At 42.9% G+C, this 24,924-nt stretch overlaps 1 protein-coding gene across 17 annotated transcripts in view; it reads left to right on the top strand.

Annotated features, from left to right (window-relative positions):
• The first annotated feature begins 420 nt into the window (after positions 1–420).
• Positions 421–24,924, top strand: part of LOC103827177 (rap1 GTPase-activating protein 1-like) — a 43,577-nt gene continuing 19,073 nt past the window's right edge. For 6 of the 17 annotated variants that reach the window (XR_007776874.1, XR_003945593.2, XR_007776873.1 and 3 more), the window contains exons 1-13: positions 3,390–3,656; positions 8,528–8,621; positions 9,075–9,110; positions 14,284–14,331; positions 15,450–15,488; positions 15,596–15,787; positions 20,733–20,836; positions 22,297–22,375; positions 22,665–22,718; positions 22,809–22,892; positions 23,210–23,310; positions 23,920–24,049; positions 24,293–24,448. Coding sequence is in view for 11 of the 17 variants with exons in the window: in XM_018908253.3 (XP_018763798.1) it covers positions 3,613–3,656; positions 8,528–8,621; positions 9,075–9,110; positions 14,284–14,331; positions 15,450–15,488; positions 15,596–15,787; positions 20,733–20,836; positions 22,297–22,375; positions 22,665–22,718; positions 22,809–22,892; positions 23,210–23,310; positions 23,920–24,049; positions 24,293–24,448 (1,161 nt within the window). In the remaining 6 variants the exon portion in view is untranslated. Of the gene's footprint in view, positions 493–3,387; positions 3,657–3,950; positions 4,039–8,527; positions 8,622–9,074; positions 9,111–14,283; positions 14,332–15,449; positions 15,489–15,595; positions 15,788–20,483; positions 20,506–20,527; positions 20,649–20,732; positions 20,837–22,296; positions 22,376–22,664; positions 22,719–22,808; positions 22,893–23,209; positions 23,311–23,919; positions 24,050–24,292; positions 24,449–24,924 lie in introns of those variants that run through there. The other 11 variants (XM_018908253.3, XM_050970890.1, XM_050970895.1 and 8 more) reach the window with 6 other exon arrangements.

Genomic DNA, 24,924 nt, shown 5'->3' on the forward strand with positions numbered 1-24,924 from the left:
CAAATAACTGTCATTATACTTGAGAGGACTAGAAAAATGTGCTTTTCTGTGGTTAAAAAAAAACAAAAACAAAAACAACCAAAACCCAAACCTAACAAAACCAAAAAACCTTCTTTCATTTTTAAAGGTCATCCCTGCAGGTCTGAGATTAGAAGCACAGGGAGTAGGATGTGGATGTACAGAGCTGTCTGTCTTCCACCTCTGAAGCTGCCAGTCTGTCCCCTTCTGCCAGGGCAAATCTTCTCTGCTGAAGAGCACAGCTGCTCCACAGGCTGGCTGTTCAATCGACAATGATCTCTAGTTTCAAGTGTGACAGCACCGACCTGCTCGATCTCCATTCAGCTGCAGGTGGGGGCAGCGGAAGAGAAAGGGAGGGAGGGAGAGGGAGGACACTGCAACCTACGTGAATAATTGATAGTGCAAGGAAAGGAGAGCAGCTGGGTTCCCTGTCTCCATCTGCTCACCAGCTGGGGATGAGAGATCCTTGCTCAGGTAGGGGATGAACAGCTTAGCTGCTTTTATTCTCATCTTGCTTGCAATGCCAATTAAAAATATTTTGCATCTAGAAGGAATGGGAGCAAAGATAGGTGGGGGAGGGTTGATCCAGATCTTCTCTGCTGCTTGTGTGGCGTTGTGTAATGGATAGAGTTTGGGGCAGTTTCAGCCTCATCAAGGAAAGTGTGTGTGCTTTTTAAAAGACATTGTGCTATTCTGCATTGTGTAAAGAAGCAGTTGCAGAGAGAGAAAAGGGAGAGTGGAGGTGGGGAGAGCGGATGTCTGTGTAGGAAATGAAACAAACTGAAGGGATGGAGGGCAGAGGGTCTGCCCAGACTCAAAGGAATCCCACCCTGATTATGTCAGTCCTGGACATAAAATGAGGAGTCCAAGTGCGCTGCGGGAGGTGCTGTCTGTGCACACCCGGTGCTATATTTAGAAACTGTGTGCATAGATCTGTGGAAACAGCTGATGTGAGAACATGTGTGTTTCTGTCTGTGGATGCAGCTATGAGTTTGTGTAATATTGATGTAAAACTTAAAAAAAATACAGGTTTTGCCCTGAAGAGTTTACCCTTGAAGGATATACTGCTGTGTTTATGTGGTACTGCGCAGCTTCCATGGAGCTGCTGATGTTCTTACAATGACTCAATTAACAGAATTGCAGGGACCAGTTTCTGTGTTACAGCTAATACAGACTTCTCCTACGTGAGCAAGACAAAATGCTAATGAAATGAAACACATTGAAAAAGTCTGCTAACAAAAATGGGAAAATACTGTAATACATATATTAATGTGCTTACAAGATACCTGAAAGAACAAAAACTTATATGCCAGTCCCTAAACCATGCCATAACTATAAAATGCATAATGATCCATGCAAGTATGGACACATATAGGGATTAAAATCTGAGACTGTAAGTACACTGTATTAGTCATATAAGAACACAGGTATTAATAGGAGCTTAATCCACTTACTACAACAGAAGGCTTATAATAGGGAATATTTTTGCATCAGCAGGGTAAATAGTAACAATTGCTAGCTTGATTGTAAGTTGAGGAACAGAAAGCGGTCCTGTGATTTGCTTACATGTGATTTATTCATATTGCTATTGCTAAAGGAAGTTAATTAGAACAGTAATTAGGGTATTTAATAATTGTTTGCTGTTTTGCTTATGCATGTTGAGGGAGGGCTTTGTACACAACTGGAGTTACACAGAAGGTTAGGTAAAGCTGTGAGGCAGCTAAATGACAGCTGAGTTCAGTGTGGTTTTGTATGTGAACAAAGTTGGCTCTTGTCTGTAGTGGCAAGCTGCCTAAGAACAAGAATGGCAGAAAGACCTGAGCCTCTCTGTATGCTTTGCTTTCGTCATGGCCAGGCTTGATAGCGCTGCTGATAATGACCCTGAGATGGGGGAGGGCAGTAGTTACTGCTGGCAGCCCTCTCTAACAGCAAAAAATAATGTCTCTTCCTCCTTCCTAGATGCAGCAGAAATGGCAAGCTTGGCTCTTTGCCTTGGTCCAGTCACATCTCTACTCAGAGATTCAGGTGAATGAGTAAGACCTGCTTGTGCAGAGAGCAGCTGCTCTATTCAGTGCCCTGGGTCCATTTAGGAGGCATTTGAGTTGGAGTGAGGATGTATGAATTGGCCCATGCTCCAGCATCAGATCTTCTGGGGAATTACAAGAGGTAGACAAAAGGAAATTAAGTCACCTTGGCTCCATGCAAGTTACTAAAAAAAGCAAGTGGACCCTTTCTTTGTCCATTCAAAGTCATCACCTATCTTGATTCCTTACTCCTTACAGACTGTCTGCCCACCCACAGATCCTTGAAGTCCCCATAATCGTTTCTATCCAGGTCTTTCAAGAGTAGAATTTATAGGAAGCATTAGGATGAAAATGGTGCATTAATACTCAAAACTTTGATATAACTCCTTGCTCTCTGCACTTTTCTTTTTTCCCCCCATCCCTATCTGTTAGCTCATATTTTCTGCCTGGTCTGTCTGCATACTGTTTGCTCTCTTCCTTTGCATCTTTTCCTAGCTCTCTGGCAAATTCTGTCTCTTGTTCTGTGTTTCCTTATGTCCTCTTCATTAGTTAGAAAAAACCCAGTGTGGGGCTGACATTTGGCATAAGGCTGTAGTTGCTGCTTTTATAGGTCTTGATGTAAGGAGAATAAATGACATCATCCTGTAGGAATGAAAGTGAGAAGCACAGAAAAAATATGTGTCCAGAAGAACTCTGTGTTCTCATTTAAACACAGGTATATTCATATTCTTTCTATAGCAGACCGTGTTCTCATGCTCAGTTTTTTTTTTTAATCAGGAATGACAATCTGTTGATGAGTGAATCTGTTGATGAGAGAATGGAAATACACGTGGTTAAGGCATTTGTGACCTCTGAAAAATTGAGCCTCCCTAGTTTACACATTGCATCAATGAGCTATTTCATAAGGGGTGCAGAGCCAAATCTCTGTGGTACTTGATGTATGTCAGCTCCAAATGGAACGGATTTGGATTTAGTGGATGCAGTATCTTCCTAGCCTTCTATTTAAAAGAATGGGGATTTTTGGAGAACTGCTTTGATGCTCACTTTCCTCACTGGATACTGAGAGCCTGAAGATGCGATCTTGTTCTACAGCAGAGTTGAATAAGTGAAACCCTTCCGCTGTCCCTGTCTAACGCTGTGCTTGTGTTACCCTCACGGACAAGCTGGGGAGCAGCGTCCCCGGTTCGGCTGTCCCAGCAGCTGCTCCTGCCCGCTGCGCTCCATCCATGGGCTCCCACAGCGGGGGGCTCCAGAGGAACCGCTCTGCCACAGCGGAGGAGGGGCAGAAGCCATCACCCCATCCCCCCTCGTCTCCTAGTCCTCCATCCCTCCTCCTCCTCCCCTCCGTGCTCTCCGGGGCCGCTGCCCGCCGGGCCCGGTCCCGCCGGTGCGGGTCCCTTCCCTTTCTATCCGGTGAATCCCGGCCCGAGAGGAAGAGGAGGGGTGGGGGCGGGAGCCGCGGCTTCGCAGGGGGCCGGGAGGGAGCCTGTGCCCTTCTTCATGGCGAGGCCGGGGGAGAGCAAGCTCCCGAGGAGGGAAGCCGGGAGCTGACTCAGCGGAGCAGTCCAGCATGTTTTCCCGGGAGCACGGCTTCCCTGCCGGAGCCAGCGGAGGGTAGGTACCGGCACCGGGACCGCTGCTGGCGGCAGTGGGGCCTGGGGCCCTGCCTTTCCCGGGCAGCCCGGGGACGGGCCAGGGCAGCGGCTGCCGGCGTTGGGATCGTGGTGCTGGAGCAGCAGGAAGAGCCCCGGCGGGTTGGCTGGAAGGGCGGAGAACCGGGAGGGGGAAGGCGATGGCCGTGCCCAGCCAGGCAGGTCCGGCTCTGGCTGTGGGCCCGGCCCTCTCTCCCTCCCTCCCGGCCCCGCTCCGGCCGGGGGAGGCGGGCCGTGGGGCGGCAGCGGCTGCCTCTCTCCCTGGAAGGAAAGAGGGAGGCTCGGCAGGCTTTCTCCTGCCGTCCTGGGAGTGGGGGACCTCTCCCGTTGGGACTTCTCAGGAGGTGGGAGTGCGGGGTGAATGGCAAGATTAATTTCCCTCTGGAGTTCTCCTTTCTCCTGCCCCGCCAGGAGAGCTGGCGGGGTTCTCCGGGCCCTCCCGGTACCCTGCCCACCCCTCTGTGCGTGCACGAAGTCCTGAACACGGGCTGCCCACGAGTGGGAGCGGTGCCCTCCACGGGAGCTGCCCAGAAGCCCGAGGGGAGCGCGGGTGGGAGAGAGGTTCCTTGCTGGATGTCAGAGTCTGTGGGCAGAAAGTTTGTGACCAGCTGAGAGCAAACCGCCTCTCATCCGTAGTGGTAGCTTCCTTTTCCTAGTTCTGCTTCAGTAATTCCTTCTCTTGAGCCTTAGGAATCCATCTGTAAGCAATTTTCAAAGCTGTACAGGTGTTCTGAGAGTAGGGCTATTCCTGTCGTGTCTTCAGCTGTCTCCACCGAATAGCTGGTAATTGTATGTGGTAAAGCAAATGCACGTCTCTAAGGCAGAAATAAGGGAGTGAAACAGCAGAAGCTGTTACTCAAGAGAAGTGGTTGCCCAGAGTTTTCCTTGTGAGCATTTCAGGCCTGTTCTTGTCTCACATTACCTTCAGTTCTTCTGAATTGCCCATCCCTTCTAGTGAGAGATTTAAAAAACATATTAGTGTCTCCCTGTAAGAAACTCTTATCAGGCTGGGACACCAGTTATTGTACTGACTGTTGTTCCATAGATAGCTGCAAATCGTGCTGTGGTGTTTCTCCTATTGGAAGTCTTCCAGATGAGCAGAAGTATTTACAACAGCTATACACCTGCTTCCCTGTGGACTTTCAGGAAAACGATTATCTGAGGATTTGGGGCACTTGCCTTTTAAAGTGCAACAGATCCCCATTTGCTCCGGAATATCTATGAAAGGGTGTATGAAATTCTGTCCGATTTGTGTTTTTCTTAGAGGAAATACTTGCATTGACTTGGTGGTTGAACTGGCTCAGCTACAGCAGATAGCAATGATTTTGAACGCTGGGTAGAGAGATCCTATGACTGAAATAGCAGAGGATGCTGCAAGGCAGGAATACAAAGCATGAACAGAGTTGTAGTGGCTTACAGATCTTCAAATGTTCTTATTGTTCCGTTTCAGAATTGAGAGTGGAATTTATCAGTGGATCAGCAGTACCTAGATTTAGTTTGACTGCCTGCTCGAAATTAATGTACTGGTTACTGTCACTAGCAAATCCCAGTTTAGCCTTCAGCATTTTCTAGGCCCTATGCTTCCCCTTATTGCCATTTCCTAAGAATAAAGCTTCAGCAAGTATACATTTGCACATAGATATTCCTCTCCCAATCTGCAGAATTGCTTTCCTTTTTCAGAAGGATGATGTTCTTCTTTTCTGTGGTCAAAGAGTTTGAAGTTCCAATTTGAAAAGAAGTATGTTTCCTTTTTATAATACAGTCTAGTACTTTTCATTCCAGAAGTTCAAAGTTCCAGAAATTGAATGTGGACTTCAAAATGATAATTATTATAGCCCCACAATATTGTGATATTTTATAAAAGATAATATAAAATCTAAGGCATTCTCTTGGATTTTCTAAGGCCTGTGGTGCATTCCTAATTTGGGATAATTACAGGATTGTGAACATCCCTGAATCTACAGTAAGACTGGTGATTTTGGCAGTTCCACTGGACTCATTTGGTCAATAGAACTGTGCCAGGATTCAGTGGTAAAGAACAGTTTCTGCCTGAAGTTTTCCAGTCAGACCAGAGTGTTGAGATGAATTTATGGTGAGGGGACAGGGGCGGGACTGGCCACACTGACCATGTAGGAGCTGCCAGATTTCCATGATGCAGGTGCGCATTTAACTCCTCTGAATGATTCAGCATTCACCTCAGTGACATGCCAAAGAAAACACTAGCATGAAGTAAGGCCCCAGGACATCCAGTTACACAAAAGGTTCTGTTACATTTCTTTCTGAAAACGAGAACTTATCAAATTAAGCTCGTGCCTTTTTAGGGCTTACAGAAAAGAATCTTCAGATTTTTAAGAGACAGGGAAAATGTTTCATGTACTGCCTTGGACAAAAATTTTGCTCATCCCAAACATTCTTCAAGTAAATGAAGAGGATGATAAATAAAGCATGTATTAGTATAGTATTAATATTAATTTAAAATACATTTGCCATCAAACTATTTCAATATTTATTTGAGGTTGTCAAGACTAACTCCTACATTTTCTCTCGCAGACATGTTATGGCATTAATTTCTAGATGCATTATACAGATCTCTCTCATTTGAATTTCAGGAGAAAATTGTGGGATGGAAGCATTGTGTTATTTTGTGTGGATGAGCCTACATGCAAGTTACGTTATGCCATTGGGCCACTAAAATGAATGGTGAATTGTCAGAGAACTGGTGAACATTATGGTTCTTGGAGCTTGTGACAGAGTAGTCTCAAGATTACAGAAATATACAAGAGGGAATGTGGCCACTACTTTCAAAGCAAGGGTCTGCATGACCACTCTCTTAGCATGGAAGCAGTCATGCATCTAATAACTACAGGACAGCAATTCTTAATTGCTTTGTAGAATTATTGTATGCCTTGTATGATGATTATATGGCCAGTGATGAGTGGTGTCTCTTGGGCTCCGTCTTGGGACTGGTGGTCTTTAATATCTTTATCAATGATGTACACAGTGGGACATCAGCAGGTTTGCAGATGACACAGAGCTGAGGGGTGACACAACAGAAGAAGGGACCATCCAGAGAGACCTGGACAAGCTTGATGAGTGGTGGTCCCGTGAGAATCTCGTGAAGTTCAGCAAGTCAAAGTGCAGTGTGCTACACCTGGTTTAGGGTAATCCCAGACATGGGCACAGACTGAACTCGTTGTGAGCAGCCCTGTGGAGAAGGACTTGGAGGTTCTGGTAGAGGAAAAGCTGAACATGAGCCTGCAGTGTGCGCTTACAGCCCAGAAAGCCAAACATACCCTGGGCTGCATCACAAAGAGGAGTGGCCAGCAGGTTGAGAGAGGGGATTTTCCCTTTCTGCTCTGCTCTTGTGAGACCACATGTGTTATACTGCATCCAGCCCTGGGGTCCCCAGCACAAGAGAGATGTGAGCCTCCTAAAATAGGTCTAGAGGAGGCCACAAAGATGTTCTGAGGGCTGGAGCTCCTCTCCTACAGATATAGGCTGAGAGAGCTGAGGTTGTTCAGCATGGAGAAAAGAATCTTGCACTTAGAAGGGGCCTATTTAAAAAGGAGGGTGACTTTTTACAGGGCAGGTAGTAAAAGGACAATGGGGAATGGTTTTAAACTAAAAGAGAAGAGATTTATATTACGTGTTAGGAAGAAATTCTTTACTCAGAGGATAGTAAGCCACTGGAACAGGTTGCCCAGAGAAGCTGTGGGTGGCTCACCTGTAGAAGTGTTCAAGGCCAGGCTGGATGGGGCCCTGAGCAATCTGATGTAGTAGGTGGCATCTGGCAGAGGGGTTGGGACTAGATGATCTTTAAGGTCACTTCCAACCCAAACCATCCTGTGATTCTATGACCGCCTAACAATCATATTCATGATTTCATTACAAAGTGGATGAGTCCTGTCTCCTGTAAACCTGTGCTTAGTTCCTAGCCCCACCTATATGGCCTTCACCATGACTTAACCCCAGTTGTAACTGCTAGTAAAAACTGTGAGAGGTGTGGAATGTTTGTAAAGTAACGGTAGGAGAGGTGCAGCTGGCTGTGAGGCTGGCTGTAGTGCCTTGGGCAATGCCAGATATGTCTTCTAAACTACAGTGTAGTGTTTGTGCTGCTTTTTATTTTCTCTTCTATGAAATCAAATAAAGTCCTGCCGCTGTTTGTACCCACTGCTGCTCCAGCAGGGACCATAGTAGTAATATATTTTCCATAGCAGATGTGCAGACAAAAGCTCACCTAATCTCCATGCTGGCTGTACCAGCAGTGGTAACACAAAACGGTGCCCGCATCTCTGAGGGGTGTTATCAGTTCTGTTCTAGTGCCATCTCTGTTATGCTCCTGTCTTTGAGATTAATACCCAGACTGTGGCTGCTGGGGCTGTCCTTTTGGTGCTGATTTCAGTGATCGTTCAGAACTACTTTCATCCTTTTTAATACGGTTCTGTTTTGAGATCTGATTACAAAACTTCTTATGAGATGTGTCTTAATTCTGCTCCAAATCCGTGATGGAAGAGGAACTTGGCTAAGAAAAATCATTCAGCACTTCCATGACAGTTGTGAGGAAAATATTGTATGTGAGCAGAGACAGAGCAGTCAGAAGCCAGAAAATTTTTGCTGTTACATCCGGGATGTTTGGAAGTGGCAAGTAGTAAGTTCAGCCACCTCAGGAATTCTCACAGGTAATGACAGATTCCTTATAGGCAAGAAATGGCCTGGGGAGAGGACTAGTGTGCAGAGGGCAAAGGAGGCACTGCAGGCAAGTGCTGACATCTTGAATTCTCTTAAGAATTAATTTTTTCTTTCTTTTTTTTTCCTCTTCCACCTCTGTTGCAGGAGGTCTGAGGAGGCAGTGCAGGGTTTTAGTGATGTTATAGACTCTTCCACTGAAGGATTTCCATGTGTCCTCACTCCTGCTGTCCCCAACAAGGTAAAAGCAGTGCATGTTTGGCTCAGGGTTGGTGTATGCTTTGAGTTATGTGTGCAGAGGAATTGTCTGAAATCAAGCTTGTGTGCACGTGTGTCTTACAGCTATAGTTGCCTCCTGCTGTGAGAATCCTAAACTTGCTAATTTGACCAATTCTTATGCCATACTATCTCAAGTCAGTCTGACCCATTGGAAGAGAGAAATTCCTGATACCTGACTGACCAGGTTTCAGGTCAAGCTTTTGCAACACAAGCAGAAGACAATTTGGCCAGTTGTTTTGTCCATGCTACCATTTAAGGAAGAGCAATTCCATCATGTCTTCAGCAAACAAGTAGTTTCTTTGCCAAAATATGGAGGGGGCTGTTGGCTCGTTCAATATCTGGGTTACCACAGAAGATACTGTTAGCTTCTGCAAATGTCAAATTGTTTTTCTCTGTTGTCTTTTCCTTTTCACAGACTGTGGACTTGTTTGAGATGATTGAAAAAATGCAGGTAAGGAGAAGTAATTCTGTCAGACTTTGGGATCTCTTAATTTTCTGTAACAAACAAATAGTCAACTACTATTTGTCCTATTGCTTCACTCACGATACCCTTTATTGTGGGCTTACAGAATGTTTAGGTCTTCTAGGCTCAATCTCTTACTCTTCAATGAGATTTCAAAAGCATTTTTCTGTGTTCATTTTTGCAGTCAGCATGATGGAAGCAATAGATACAGGTCATTATAATTCTGTCTGTTCTTTGCAGAAGTGTGATTCTGAGAGAAAATCAAAGTTGCAGTAAGTTATCTCTGGCATCTTCTTCAGGAAACTGTTCTGCTGGGTAGCAGATATAATGACAGGTGATTAATGGGATGTTAACCTAACTGCATTTAGCAAGGTCAGACAGTTTAATAAATAACTACTGTAGGTCCTGTCTTTAACTTGTGCAAGAAGAAAGGACTCTGGCTTAATTCTTACACAGAAATACATGCATTTAGCTGCTTATATTTTGTTATAAACTTAAAACAGGGCAGAGTTGGATTTTTTCCCCCCCTTCTACTGTATCACATAAAGGAATAGTAATATGTTATATGTGTTAAATATCTAATAATGAAGTCTTCAAATTTTTCATATTGTGTGTTCTCAGAGCATCCTTGCAGGTTACCAGTATTTTCCCTGAGTGGTGCACCTTCGTTAAAGTGCTGTGGTTAACCTTGACCTGACGTAACACATAGGGTGGCACATAATTCCTGCCTTTTATTATGTGCATGAATTAAACTTAGCAAAACCATTTAACTTATTTTATGGAATTTGGGTGATCAAATTATGAATATGAGGAAATGCCAAAATTTAGTGAGACTACAAAGGTGAGGAGGTGGAAGGTAGCAGCAAAATGCTGAATTTTGAGTTACGAGGCTGAAGTACTTTTTGGCAGACTGGAGAGGAGTGTGGGAGGGAGGGGCTGAAGGTGTATCTGCCACGTATTAATGTGCAGACAGACACAGAGCTTGCAGCCACTGTACTGGTATCCAAACTGTGTTTGGGATGTGTTCTCAGTGCTTTAGAGTAGCAGGCTCTGTAAGTGTGCCCGGCTCATTTAACTGTGGGAAAGTAAGCTTGAGCAAGCAGTGCTGCTTCAATTCAAGCACATGTTCAAAGGCTGTGACAGTCCTTCCCAGGCCTTTTGAAATATGGATAAGGAAGAGTCCTTACCAGGTGTCCCTCAGTGAAAGACTAGTGCTTAAGATTGTCTGTGTTTCTCAGCTCCCCATTTACCATATGGAAAGTCTGACTGGATTTGCACCTCTTTAGTTAGAGAGATAGCAGGGAGCTGATGGGAATCTCCAGGGCATGCAGACTGCCTAATTTTGCATTGATGATGTTTTCGTAGCTGCCCACTATCAAGACTATAGAGCTTTTTTTTTTTCTATTTAAGCTTGTTTTGTCACCTAAGATGCAGTAGGAGAATCAATAACTGCCATTTCAGTATAACAGATTGTTTTGAAAGTTAAGTGTTTTCCAAAAAAAAAAAATCTAATATATACTTTTCATTATATTTGTTTAAATTTTTCCTAATTTTTAATTCTGTTCTGTTTGTTTTTGCTTTCCCTTTCCTTCCATTTGACTGTGACTATCCTTTACATTTGTTGAATCATTCTTGTAAGCAAAATCTGGGATTTTCCTTAGCAATCAAAGTGAGTGAAAATCAAAGCAGGAGACTTGAATATTTCTTCTGTAAAATAACAACAAAAAAGCCTCAGGATAGCACTGATTATTGAATACTTTACCATTGGATTGGAATATAATTGTTGGACTGAAAATTAAGATAGCCATTTCACATTCTGTGTGATAAATTAACAGGTAAAGTTGTACTTTCTTTTTACACTGAAACAAATCCCAAGAGATGGGAAAGAAGTTTACCTTTTTTTTTTTCTTTCTCATTTTCTTGTTGTTTTTCTCTTTCTCTTCAATTTTATTAATCATTTCTTGGAAATAAATGGGCTACTGGCTACTTTGTTCTGTGCTTACAGATCTAGTGAAGTCACTGTATATACTCTCTTCAGGACATTTAGTAACATGTTGTTCCTCGGTTGCTTTGCAGTGCAGGCAGTTGAAAAACAAGGAAATTTTATTTCATCTAATAAGCTCAGATATTTCAGGTCTTCCTATGTTTGCACAGCCAGTCCCTCTTCTCTTGACTGCTTTTGTTCGCTCCCTCTGTTCTGCATTCTTACAATTTCTGCATATTCAGTTTTATTTTCTCACAAGTACTTTTGTGTGTTTTTTTCCTGTGTCCCCTTTTGTATCCGAATTGTCTGTTTTGAACTAGTCCCCTCAAAGCAATGCTCTTTCCCCATAAAACGTGTATTATCACAGCATTGTTGTGCCATGCTGACTCTGGGTCTGGACACCTTTTTCTCTGTCATTTATTCTTTCATCTTGCTCAGCCCAGGTGTTTCCCCTGTGCAAGACCTTGGGGATATGAGATTCTCAGGCTGATATGAGATTCCCAGAGTGATGCTGTCTCAGTTAGCTACCCAGGAAAACTGGCAGTGCTGCAAGCCAAACCAGCTCAAACGAGAAGGATGTCTCAAGGGGTGGCTGAGACTGCTGCAGTTTATTCCTCTCCCTTTTGAGGAATGACAGTGATCATCAAGCAGTTGTTTTGCCCAGGCTTTGACACTTCAACAACTTACACTGCACATTTCTTGTGGTCCTGGTTACCCTTTAAAGTAAAGCTTTGGACTCTACAGCCCAGGGTTGCATTATTCTTACCTTGAGCTTCACTCTAGAGTAGAGGCTGGTAGATTTAAACTTGTCTTCTGCTTCCAGGCTACCAGGAACTTCCTTAACAGTGCAGAGTCTTGGAATGTACTGGTACATTCCTTTGCTCTCTTCAGAGGCTCTGATGCAGAGTTCCTTTACAGCAGCTGAGAAAGTTTTCCCTCAGGCTTGCTGAGATACTGGTCTCCTACCAGGACCTCCTTTGAAACTGGAAAATTCTTGCAGTTATCAGATCTGCCAAAAATGCCAAGGAAGGATGGAGAAATAATAGAAGATTGCAGTTTCCCAATCTCCATTTCTGTCCCAGTACTTCCCCCAGTTTGTTGTGGAAGTCTGTGGCTGTTTTGTACCTGTGTGTCCATCGTGCCTCAGCCCTGTTTTGATAGTGCCCAGGACTTTCTGTCTCTTTTCCAAATCCCTGTTTCAGAACCTGGTCTTCCTTGTGAACCTCAACTCAGAAGGCTGACAACTGAAATTTGAGACCACATCAAAAAAACACTTTTTAGCACTTACATTCCATGAACTCAACTTTTTCACCTTTACAACTTCCCTAAATGCAAAATGGTTACCAAGTACTTCTGCAAAAGATAAAGATCCCTTGTCAACCTGTGTTCCATCTTAATTTCACAACTCACCACATCCTGGTAATTGGTTATTCATTTTGTCAATGTTGTGTACTGACATCACAATTCAAAACATATTCTAAAGTTTTCCTGTGAAGAATGTTTTCAGGCTGGTATTTGTTTAGTCTCCATTGTTCAAAATACAAAAGGAAAACAATTTTTTTGGGGAGGGTGTGTAACTGTCTTTAAACTCAGCTTCTGTAGTTTGATCTTGTGTCACCCTGTAGATAACATGTGAAACTTCTTTCTCCTAGTAGAGCTAAGGAAAGTAATTTGGTTTTTGTTATCATTCCTCGCTCACTTTACTGTGTTTCTATATTTAACAAATTAAAATTTGTTGTTACTGCTACTTTTTGTGATTGAACTCGACTTCAGACTTCTGAAGAATGATCTCATGCATCTACTACTAGTCTCCCTTACCCTGGAGTGTGGCCATACTATTTTACTTCTGATGTTTCTAAGAGTATTTTAAAGGTGTTAAGCATTTGTTGTGTACTCAAGGTCTGGCTCCTCATGATTTCATGAAGGTTTATGTTTTTTTTATGGCTCCTTCTTAGGTTCTTTTAATAAACTTCCTCATTTTTCTAAAACCTTGTTTTTATGTGAAGGTTTTTTTCTTTGCTTTTTTTTTTTTTCTTTTGTTGCTCCTGCAAAGACCATCCTGATTTTTTTGAATCCTCAGTAGTAAGGTTGCTGTTGCTCAGTGTTGGTGGTACTATGCTAGCAGTTTTTGGCCCCCTGTACAGCTGGATCATTGCCCAAAACATTTCTTCCTGAGCCTCCTAAGTCTCCACTGTAGATCTCCTCTGAGATTTACCTATTTCTACCAGAATCTAGTTGACAAGCTAGTTCCACTGTAGAATATGTGCGCAGGCATGGCTGTTATAAATCCAGTCCTGCTTATTTTCACAACAAAGTCAAGAGCTGCTTATCCTGTCTGGAATCCCTGATTAGCCATGCCAGTAACTGATGGTATATAAAAATGTAGTCTCAGCATCATGTTCCACCATGAGAGTTACAAGATTTAGGTGACAGTAGTTGAATGCTCATGTACTGTGTGTAAGAGAAACCTACATTTTAAATTCTGGTCCTCATCTTCCTATCTGATGATGCAAATTCTGCTTCTTAGTCTTCTGTCTGTGATGCCCACTTGGACTATGGCCTGTTGCCCCTCATATCTTCTAGTCTGGGCCTCTGCTCAGTCAGTGTTGGGACTCTCCTCACTGAAATTGTACTATTCCTCTGTGCTTCTGCTGAAGAGGTATGGTGGAAATGAGCTACTTTGCCATGGTGAGAAGGCAGAGGATGGAGTAACCTTAAGGAGAAGATTCAAATCTGGATGCCAGCTCCTGATTCAGGAGGAAACTAGGCAGCCAGTAGCCTTTTGCCCTGTTGTTCCAACCCAACTCGTAGTCATTCCATTTCTTTTTATTGCTTAGGATAGGAAGGAAGGTAGCTAGAACAGGTTAGAGGATCAAGTAAGAGAATTAATATCTGCCAGTAAGAGAATTAATATCTGTTTTTAATATCTGCCAGTTGTCTGCTTTTTAAGAGGTGTAAGCTTGGGGGTAGTTTTTCAGTTTTAATGTCAGATTAGGGGACTGGCCAAGTTCTAGCTTTACTTTTCCTTTTTATTCAAATCTTGCAAAGTTGTTTAAAATGGCAGATTTTATAGAGGGTCAAAATATGCATATTGAGGATATGGAGAAGGACACAGAGGGTAAGTGAAACAGACATGCTGAAATACAGGATTCACTGTCTGTGACTTTATGTTTCCAGGGGAGTCGTCTGGATGAACAAAGATGTTCCCTTCCAGCTCCTCTCAAGGTCAGGCCAAGTTGTTGTTGCCTCCTAAATTGCTGAGAATGGCAGATAATTACTGACCTGGCTTGCAGTGTACTTTCATACTGGAATGAACAGGGAGTCTGCAAACATCCCAAAAACACATGCTTGCCTTTTTTCTTTTCTTTTTTTTTTCCTAGTTGCTGCACAAGAGGGTGAAACTATGTAGCTGAAATAGAATTAACTTCTCCCTTTTTCTAATTTAAGTGTCTCCGATAAGAGTTTATTGTTATTAAAAGTGTTAGTTTTGACTAAGTAATTTCTTGAATTTATTCCGTTTAAGAGCTGTAATAATACTTATGAAACTACATAGTATTTATTTCAGTAGTCTGCTTGATGACTCAGAGATGCTATTAGAAAGTTGATCTGTTTTGCCAATATTAAGGCAGTAAGAACAGATTCCTATCTTTAAATCCTCAAGCTGAGGATTAAAGTCCACTTCTTCAGTCTCAGCTCAGGCCTACTAACCTTAAAATCAAACCTGACCTTGAGTTTTATCTTGGGATGACCTATAAAATAGCCACATGGAGAATTGATACAGCTTTACTCTGACAGAGATAGTCAGTGCTCTTTGTGGTGATGGAGGGGGCATCCAGCTGGCATAAATTGGCTCAGATACTGCCTCTGTTCTCTGAGTCACACCTCAGCATTGCTCAGATGCATACCACAGAGCAGCCATGGAGATGACACAGCCTCAATCTCACTGTAAATAACAGCACTTTTTCTACCATTCCTACTGTCATCCCTGTCAGCAGAAGGACAGCAGCTGTCTAACACTGTGTGGAAAGAAAGGAGAGAGGCTGCCACTCCTAACCACATCAAGTTTGCCTGTAGTTTGGCTAATTCCTCATTTTGCATGACTGTATTCCCTGTAGTTTGCAGGAGGAGGGTGGGTAGAATCTGATTCCTAAGTTTATTCTTCTCAAAGTTCTTTATTATAATGCTGAGACCTTGGAAATGGAGTCTAACCTTAAGTCCTGAAGTAAAACTCAAAGGATGACCTAGGGCAGAGTAGAAGCTGAGGGCACAGTTTGCACAGTCATGAGAGCATAACACCTTCAAAGATGTCACATGTTTTTGCTAATGGCCTGTTCTGATTTCAGACAGAAGAGGAGTATATTCCTTATCCCAGCATCCATGAGGTGAGTTAGTACTGCTCTCTCCTCTCTGTGTTTGTCCTTGGACTTCATTGGTTTTTCAGCTTATTAGCTGACCTCTCAGCTTTAATGCTTTCTGTTCTTCTGAATAGGTATTACAGAAAGGGTGGCCATATCCTCTCATTATCCTACCCCAGTTTGGGGGCTACTGGATTGAAGGGACCAGCCACAACCTCTCCAGCTTGAGTCCAACTCTGTCTGATGTACCCTTTTCCTGGAGTGGTAAAGTGAAACTGGAAAGTGACCCTACAGCCAAGCTGTACCGCAAACATTTTCTGGGAAAGGTAAGGGTGACCTTCAGAGCCTTCTTTGCCCACCCAGCCACAAGGCTGAAATGTTTCTCAGGCTTTTTTTGGTGGACTTAAAAATGTCTGCCCTGCTGCTGCATTTCAGTTCCTTATGATGCCTTGAACTGATGTAAATGAGGCACATACTAAGATATGGTCTGTAGTGTTTTCAATTGGTTGTGTCCCCTTGTGAAATGTGCATCATCGTGTGCATTAATAGAAAGATTTGCATGGGAAATGCTTTTATTTAGTTAAGAAGGTCTTTTGAGGCTCCTATACAGATACCAACCTTGGGATAACAAGTGGACAAAAGTGCAATAGTACTGGAAGTGGAAATGGCGTTGTTTTTAGAGGGGACTTCAGCACTGACAGTGCAAGCTCCTCAGTAGGAAGCAGAGCAGTCCATTTCCCTCAGTGTATGGTCATTACAGAATGTATGTGATGAAATCACAGCATGTGTTTTGTAGTTGTTGATATAAATGAGTTTGGTGCTAAATGTTCCATGAATTTAAAAATTCCAGTTTGACACACAGGGAAACAGAGCTAGGCCTCATAAAGTGAATGTTTGCTGGCCAGCCCTGAAGGTCCATCTGGGTGGGCCTGTTTAGGGAATTGGCTGATTACCATACTGAATCTCAGGGTGATATTAGCCATAAAGAATAAGTGAGAAAAACCCAGGATGTTTTTAGAGATTTGGTTTGTGGCATAAGGAGGAAGCTTGACAAGTATGCTCACACTGTATCTTATTCAGTGTTCTCCCTGAACTCTTCAGCAACTGCTGAATAAGTTCAAAACCAGGAATAGGTGGTGCTTTGCACAGTGCTGAGGACCTGTTCTACAGTAGTTATTCTTGTCAGAGTGATCTTCTGTAGTGAATCTTGTTCCACAACACTGGAAAATTATATTAATGTGATTTATAAATAATTAGGGGAAAAAATGAAGCCTTCCTGGAGGCCTCCCCTCAAGACTAACAGATCTGCTGTGCAATCTGTTAATGGACATTTATCCTGTAACCTTCTGGAAGCTTTCAGTATGCCAACTGTAATTATTTTTCTGTCATGGTAAATTTAGGGTTGTGTTTGAAGGCTTCCAGAGACAGATAGGACAAGAGGCAAATTTGGATATGATTTTTTCAGTCCAGTTGTAGGATTCACTGCTGACCTGATAGCACAGAACAGCTGAGGTTGGAGGGGGCCTCTGGGGCTTATCTTGTCCAGACTCCTGCCATAGCAAGACCATATCCTCATTGTTCCTTCCAAGTGAAATCTGGGACTCCCTCTGTTGTGGAGCTTTGCATTTGCAAAGTACCCAACCATTAGTGCCTCTGTACTACAGAAAAACTCCTATATTCTTCCCTTTCTGGTGTCCAGTGTTTTGTTCTTTGCCTTAACCGACATGAATGTGTGTCCATGTTCAGTTAAATATGCAAGTTTTTGAGCAAGCCAGTGTCAGAAAAGATCAAGGTGAGCAGGACTCTTGTGTCACTGAAAATTCTCCCCATGACTAGAAAACTTCCCCCATGGTTAAAAAACTTAGTCAAGGAGAGAACTCAGAGCTTTTCCAGTAGAAGAGTATTTCTTCAGTGCCAAGTTAGCAGTGATTTTGATGTTGTGTTGGATCTTTTTCTTGTTGGTAGCATGGGAAGGTTATTTCAACAGTGTCAGGAAAGGTCTCTTTCATGCTTTGAATAACAGCAAACAGTTCTTAGCTAAGGAAGAGTCTGAAAGCATCACATGATGGGAGAGGCATAGCCAGTGATTTAGGGAGTATCCTTTAAGCAAGACAGGAAATCAAAGTATTGTGTGTTCTGCAAACTTAAATGTGCATGTCTCTGTTGTGGATGTGTGTTTGTAGATTGCTCAAACTTGAACAGTTCTGTGCTACTTTTTACAGAATGTCTTAGAGCAGACCCTATAAAACAACCACCAAAAAAAGTGCTAGAACATTCAAGCCATAGCTCAGTTCCTTTTCCTTGCCTCGTGATCTGTATTTTATATGACAATTGCACTATAAGATTTATTTAGCCTTTAGAATAAAGGCTGTAAAATCTTATGTCTTATACTGTGGGAATTATTCAATGTCTATGTTGTTTTTCAAGGCTGTAATAAAGAGAAGTAGCCTGAAGCCAGGAAGGATTTAATAAAGGTGTACATTGTAACTGCCAGTCAAATAAACTTAGGGTCCAGTTTCTCAAGCACTTGAAGCTCTCAGTGCTGAGGGAGGAGCTTTCTTGCTGTGCATTCATATGTAATCATGTATTTCTCCTTTATGCTGTCCTTTCTTTGTGCTGGTTAAAGTTGTTGCAGATGGCAGATGTCTTAGTAGCTTTATAACTTTTTAGGCAAACTGTCAGCATTCCTTGTGTTTTCTGTTAGTCTTTTCCCTTGGCCCATGGAAGATACTTAATTGTTTTTAGAGAGATTTATTTGAAATCCAGAACTACCTTTCAGACTATATTAAATGTTACAGAAACTACTTCTGTGCTGAACAAATTTGTGCTTAATACATAGGTCATCTTAGCTCCAGGGTATCTTGTCATCACTGACTTGCAATCTTCAGTTTCAACTGCAAAGCCTTTTGATGGTTCATCTCTAACTTCAGGACAGCTAGCAATAAAGGCTGCTGTCCACTGAAGGAATATGAGTCTGATGTATGTTGCCAATGTGTTTTTATAGAGAAAGAAAATCATTAGGAGTAAATTTTAGGTTTATTCATACATACCATTGTTTAAACCTCAGGCTTACATTCAGGATCAAGCTACATAGCCAGAGTGGCTTTTACAAAAATTCAGTTGTTTCAAGATCTCCACAAATTCTGGTACCCATTCCCCTGTGGGGACTGCACCCATTTGTGCAGCTCTGCCTAGCTATTTCAGCTGCAGAGCTGATGGCCCAGTCTCCAAAGCAATTGAGATCCCCCATAACAGACCTGCTGGGGTCTGGCTTAGAAGTCTCATCAAAAAGAATCTTAATTTCTGGTCTTTGCAACTCAGTGTTACTTTTAGCCGCAGCTAACCTCAGGGTTTGGCTCCTCTTCCTTGCTTTGCCTTCTAGTTCTGATTTTTGTTGGTATTTTGCCATCTTTTTCCTTAACAGCCTGTCTTGGCCATCCAGCCTGGCATTTGACTTCTTTGGTTTAAAGATTTGGATTCTAGACTTCCAACTGATGATGGAACATGGTCTTGCTGTGCTCTTTGAATGTGTCTGTTCCTCAGCTACTCTGTCTTTTTGCCCTTGGTCACAGTGACTTACTGCACCTGATTCTTGTTCACATCCCAAAAATTCATTAGTATCCTGAGACTCATGGTCAGGAGAAATTAACTGTCCTGTGTGGCTTCCTTTGATTTTAGCTTTTTGTCCCATGTACTGTGACTGACCAGTGTGACAGATCACACTGGACTTCTGTGATTTGAACACTGCAGCTAGAGGCCATATTATTGTGTTTGCCTCTTGGCTGCAAACCTTTTGCAGACTGCCTTGTTTGATCAGCCATGGAACCTTTTGCCCAGTATCAGGGCAGTTCTGGGTGTTGGGTGTTTTCTGTCTCAAAGAGGAGGTGAGGACAATTACATCTTTAATACTTTAAAAAGTTAGATAGTTACATCTTCACATTTTGGTTTAGGGTAGTGACTGTAGTCTTACTTATGCCTGTTTTTTGTTTCAAAGAGAGGATTGGTTTATGTCTGTTAGCTTCGAGCTGGCTGTGTCCACATAGATATAAGAATGTTTCACTAGATGTATCTTTACTGCTGACAGTGAGTCAGAACTATGACTTATACAAAAGATATAGACAGCAAAAGACAATCTGACCAGTGTTTTGAGAGAAGTTTTAATCCATCAGAGCCAGAGCAGACCTCCTTAGGTATGTATATATTCTGTATATTCCAGGCAAAAGACTGAGGAAGGAATTAACAGACTAGCAACCATTTTGTATCAAATTACACTTTGCTCCCACTGCGCTCTTCACTAATTTATTGTGCCTGGATTATTCCTTTGACAGAACATATTCCAAAACATGCAAGTTTTCACTGTACAACTGAATACAACTTGCTGTCCCACTTCTGTGTTGTGCATGAGGATGCATTTCCATTAGGATGATGGGAATGATCGAGGCATTTCTGCATGATTTCACCTTAATGTTATTTTCATTGTGATGGAGGTTTCCATTCACATCCTGTGTCAAGAGGCCTTAACCTCTTGAGGTTAGAGATTATATAGCAATATGTATGATATAGCAATATGCAAAATATATATTGCTATACCTAGGCCACTGGAACATGGCTGTATACCCAGGAAAATTTATGATCACAGCCACTGACGTATAGAGACTGTGAAAATATTGGCAGTATCTTTCATTGTTTGACTTCATGACTGTTCCAGGCATGCTCCACTAAAGCTCGGGCAGTGTTAGTGGCACTGCTGAGACCAGTCTTCATCTGCAAAACCTCTTTGCTTACTGACTGTATCCTTCCTGACATGTGAGCACTCTTGGAGTTCAGTCATTCACCATAATCCTGCTATTGCTCTTTAGATAGAAAATTCCCACAACCACATCCAGTTGAATGTCTGGAAGACACTGCATAGTCAAGCAGAACCTGGATGGATACAGGGCAAGTCCATGAAAGATAAGATTGACAAGAAACTCAATTTCTTCAAAACGTGTTGCTGAATGTTCTAATACTATTCCTTCTCAGGAGCCCTTGTGATGTTGGACAGGTGAGGAGGAACTGAACTGACTGGATGCACTTTGACTGATGTACTCAGGCACTGATGATCAAGTGGGCTGGAAGACCACATACACACATCTGGAAGCATGCTACTCCTAGTTGAATTAAAAATTTGCTAATCTTGAGTGACAGGTTGTATGCAAAGAAAAAAAAAAACTTGAAAAGCTTCTCCAGGAAGCGTGTTGGGGATAATGCATTTTGGTTTCCTGTTTGCAGGAGCACCAGAACTTTTACTCCAGTGACATGTCCTTGGGCTACCTAGTACTTTCTGTGAAGTATGAACAGATTGAGAAACAGGAAAATCTACGCCTGTTGCTGAGGTAATAGTGCCTGTTATTGGAGTGTATGCTACTGTGCTGTGTCTCTTGGCTTACCTTGCTCTCCCTCTGCACAGATGTGGGTGTGAATTTTGTGTCTTTCTTCTGGAGAGAAAAGAAACTGCAAAAAAACCTTTGAGCCCCTTTTTCTTGCCTTCTGCTCTTGAGTTGCTCTCAGCAGTTTCCTTAAAGAAGATGATATGGTGCTTACAGGTGCATCTTTGTAGTACCTGGGTGGAAAATACCTGTTCTTCCCTCAAATAGAAAGTTTTTCTGTTTATTCTGTCTACTTAGAGACGTATGAGTACTCTCTAGGAGAGTATGGATTCCCTAATGGAGGAGGGCCTAGCCCAGGCTTTGTACTTGAGACTAAGGCTCCCTTGAAGGTGATCTAGAACATTCCCTAGATTCCCAGGCCAGTCTGTGAAGCCATAACCCTTAAAGAGGGTTATGAAGAGAGACAATACCTAGACAGAGCTGCTGGATGAACTACAAGAAGAACAGAGAAGGATCCTGTGTAGGTGAGAGCCCACTGCAGAGAAGCTTTTTACCACACTCTGGGCTGGGTGCACTCCCTGTAGGCAATGCTGCTGGAGCCAGATGATGTACAGTTGCCACTGACAAGGATTTGTCCAGGACTTAGGGGAAAAAAATGATTGCATAGGAGTTAGCTACAGGAAAATCACTGGTGGGTTTCCTCCAGTGTCTGCAGAGAATGCTTCAGACTGCCAGCAATAATCTGGGAATAAAGAGAGAGCCTGTTTATGGGCTGTGCCTGGGAATGTTTATCTTCCTATGTGGAAGAGACCAGGGAAGAACAAAAGGGTAGTTATTCCTCTATTAAGATATTTTATTCTATGCAGTACTTTTTGCTCAATAGCTTGTTTATAATGGTTTGAAGAGGCTTTTGACAGCCCAATATTTCTTCTTCCTTAGAAAGATATCTCTCCTTAAATACACACGCAAAGAAGAACGCAGCTTTCCTCTGTCAGCTTTCTGGAACAATGCTACACCAGTTTCTACCTCCTTTACTTTGCGTAGATCTGCTTTCCTGGGCTGTTTCTAACAGAACTTTTAGCAATCTTTAAAGCCTTCACTGATCATGGGAGTCCCTTATTATTCTGTGTCCATGAATTGTATTTTGACATTAAGATTTCTGTGAAAGAAAACTGTGGAGGGGGAAAGCAAAATACCTGTTCAAGGCAAGGAGGAGTGCAAAGGAGGAAAGACACCAAGGACTCCTGTTTTGTCTTCCTCTGGTCACCACAACAAATAATGTGTAGAGAGAAGTGAAAATACCTTGCTTTTCCAGTGATTCTATGCCCCATGGTTAAAATTAACCCTCTGGAATTAACTGCTTTAACAATCCTCTGGAGGAATGGCTACTCTTTCTTTAAAGATCCAGAGTTGCTTGTGTCTCTCTTCAGCCATCAGTCTCTAATTCCTTTTTTGTTCTATGTCAGGACTCGTACTGGCACCAAACATGATCTAATTCCCATTTCCTGTCTCAATGAGTTTCCCAATGCTGTTCAGATGGCAAAGGTGAGATTCATGCTTGCCTATTTTTCTTAAGGCCTCATTCTTCAAGTTATTTTCACCTCTGTCCTTCCATTTCTCTCTTTCTATACTATTCATCAGTAGAACTGTTATATAGTTCCCTTTTACCCTTCCATTTTGCCTTCTGTTCTTCCTCTTCTAATTTTACCTCAGAATTTTTACCTGAAGGGACTCCTGTCAGATAATTATATACAGTGCCTACACTGTCACGCCTGCAACAAGCCAGGGCACATGATAATCACACTTCTGTTTCCCTGTGTCTCTCACTCAACAGCTACTCTGTGAGGATGTTAATGTGGAACGCTTCTTTCCTGTCCTCTATCCCAAGGTACAGTGTTCTGATATGTCTGTATATCACTTTCCCATCAAGGTCTGGCTAATGACATCCAGGTGACAATTTCTGTTTTCATCACCTCAGGCCTCACAGCTTATTGTTGCATTTGATGAACACGTCATAAGCAATAACTTCAAATTTGGGGTCATCTACCAAAAACCTGGACAGGTAAGACCCATCAGATCCTGTGGTACTTGGGGCAAAATGAAAAGAGTCAGTTTTCCTAGCTTAAATGATGTAATAGGAAGGTCTACACTGTCCAGAAGAAGTGGCATGGAGGCAGCAGTGTTTGTACAGTGCCATGGTTCCCGTGGCGTGCTTGTTCCACCCTCATGGCAGCTGAGGCACTGGACCCCAGCACCATGGGGGGCTCAGATCAGAAATGTATTCAAGCAGAGATGTTTGTTGGTTCAACTGTCTATAGAAATTACTGCCTGTTCTTTGTACTCCTTGTGCTTCTTACTACTTCTGCTTTCCTTCTGTAGACAACTGAAGAAGAAGTCTTCAGTAACACAGTAGAGAGCCAGGGTTTCCTGGAGTTCCTGGATTTCCTTGGTGACAAGATTCAGCTGCAGGATTTCCGTGGGTGCGTACGCAGGGCAGCTGGAAAGCCAGAGGCTGTGACTCTATTACAGCCCAGCTTCCAGAGAAGTACTGTGTCCTCTGAATCCCAGTGCAGGTGAAGAAGCCCTGAATGCCTTTGTCAGCCATCATGTCTGGGAACTACTTAGAGCTTAGGTCTCTGCTGGTATTTTCATTTAAAGTTCTCCTGGTATCTCAATCTGACCCGTAGCATCAGCAAAGAATAATTTTACTTGGCAGTGCAAATACAAGTTTGTTTCATAGTGGTATGGGGCATTATTGTTTCAGGCTCTTTCTGTAAGGCATCCCATCCCTTCTGTAGTTCTAACATACAGAGTGTGTTTCTCAGAGGAATGCCAAAGAAGGTAGCTGCTTTGAGGATCCCTGGTTTAACTTCATGGCTTTTAACAAGCTGGTATGTTCACCAGCACAAACATGGTGCAGCTTCAGTCATTGCATTGGTTTAGGGAAGACTTGGTGCCTCACTGTCATTGATTTCCTTAAAATCACCTTTGACAGTCCTGATCTAGTACTGTTACTGATACTGTCTGTCTTCTCTCTGCTCTCTCGTTCCTGTACTGCCTGACCTGTGGCGTGGTGTGGATTTGCTCAGGTTCCGGGGAGGCTTGGATGTTACCAGAGGTCAAACAGGCACCGAGTCAGTCTATACAAATTTCCGGGGGAAGGAGATCATGTTTCACGTGTCCACAAAGCTGCCCTTCACAGAGGGAGATTCCCAGCAGGTATCAGAAGGAGGAGTAAGGATTACAACAGCGTAGCTGGGAGAGGAGGGGTATTTGAAGAAGGACTGCATAGAGGGGACATTGATTGACTCCATAATGTTGGGAATCATGGCTGGAGTAATGATGAGGGGTTTAGTCAAGAGATGGTTTTGACATGTTAGGCAGACTGATGTTTGAGGTCTCATCATACTGTTCTGCTCTTTTTCACCTGCCTTTTCTCTTCGTTATTTCTTTCCTCTCCAGCTTCAGCGGAAGCGTCACATTGGGAATGATATTGTAGCCATCATTTTCCAGGATGAAAGCACACCTTTTGTCCCTGATATGATTGCTTCTAATTTCCTTCATGCTTATGTGGTAGTTCAGCTCACTCATAGCACCACTGGGGACACTCTCTACAAGGTAACCAGGATCAATAGATTAACCTCTACTGATTTTGATCCTTGAAGTGGAAACAGGTTCTTAGGCCTTTGGGAGAGGTGCAGATTCAGCCAGATGTCATCCTGATTTCTTGAGTATCTACACCTGAAAGCTGAGTTGAGTTGTATGCTTTTCTAAGTAGCTGATTAATTTCTGAAGCTTAAAGCTTTGGAATTGAAGCAGAAAGAATTCAGGTAAAAAATTTTGTTTACATCGCAGAGCACGAGCCACAGTTGATCTCACTTTGGGGGTTGTCCCGCTTACATTGTGTAAGTCAGGTAAAATTCATGTCTGCATTGCCTGTGCTGCACAGCACAGTGCTTGCAGCTTGCATTGCCTGAGGCTGCAGGTCAGATAGAGCTGGTTGACCTAACTATGGAATCCAAGTCAGCTACACCTGCTTTTGGGGATTCCAGAGCTGATGCCCATCTGGCAGCGATGTGTTACCTGTTTGGGCC

This window comes from Serinus canaria, chromosome 1, assembly GCF_022539315.1.
Source record: "Serinus canaria isolate serCan28SL12 chromosome 1, serCan2020, whole genome shotgun sequence".
NCBI lineage: Eukaryota > Metazoa > Chordata > Aves > Passeriformes > Fringillidae > Serinus > Serinus canaria.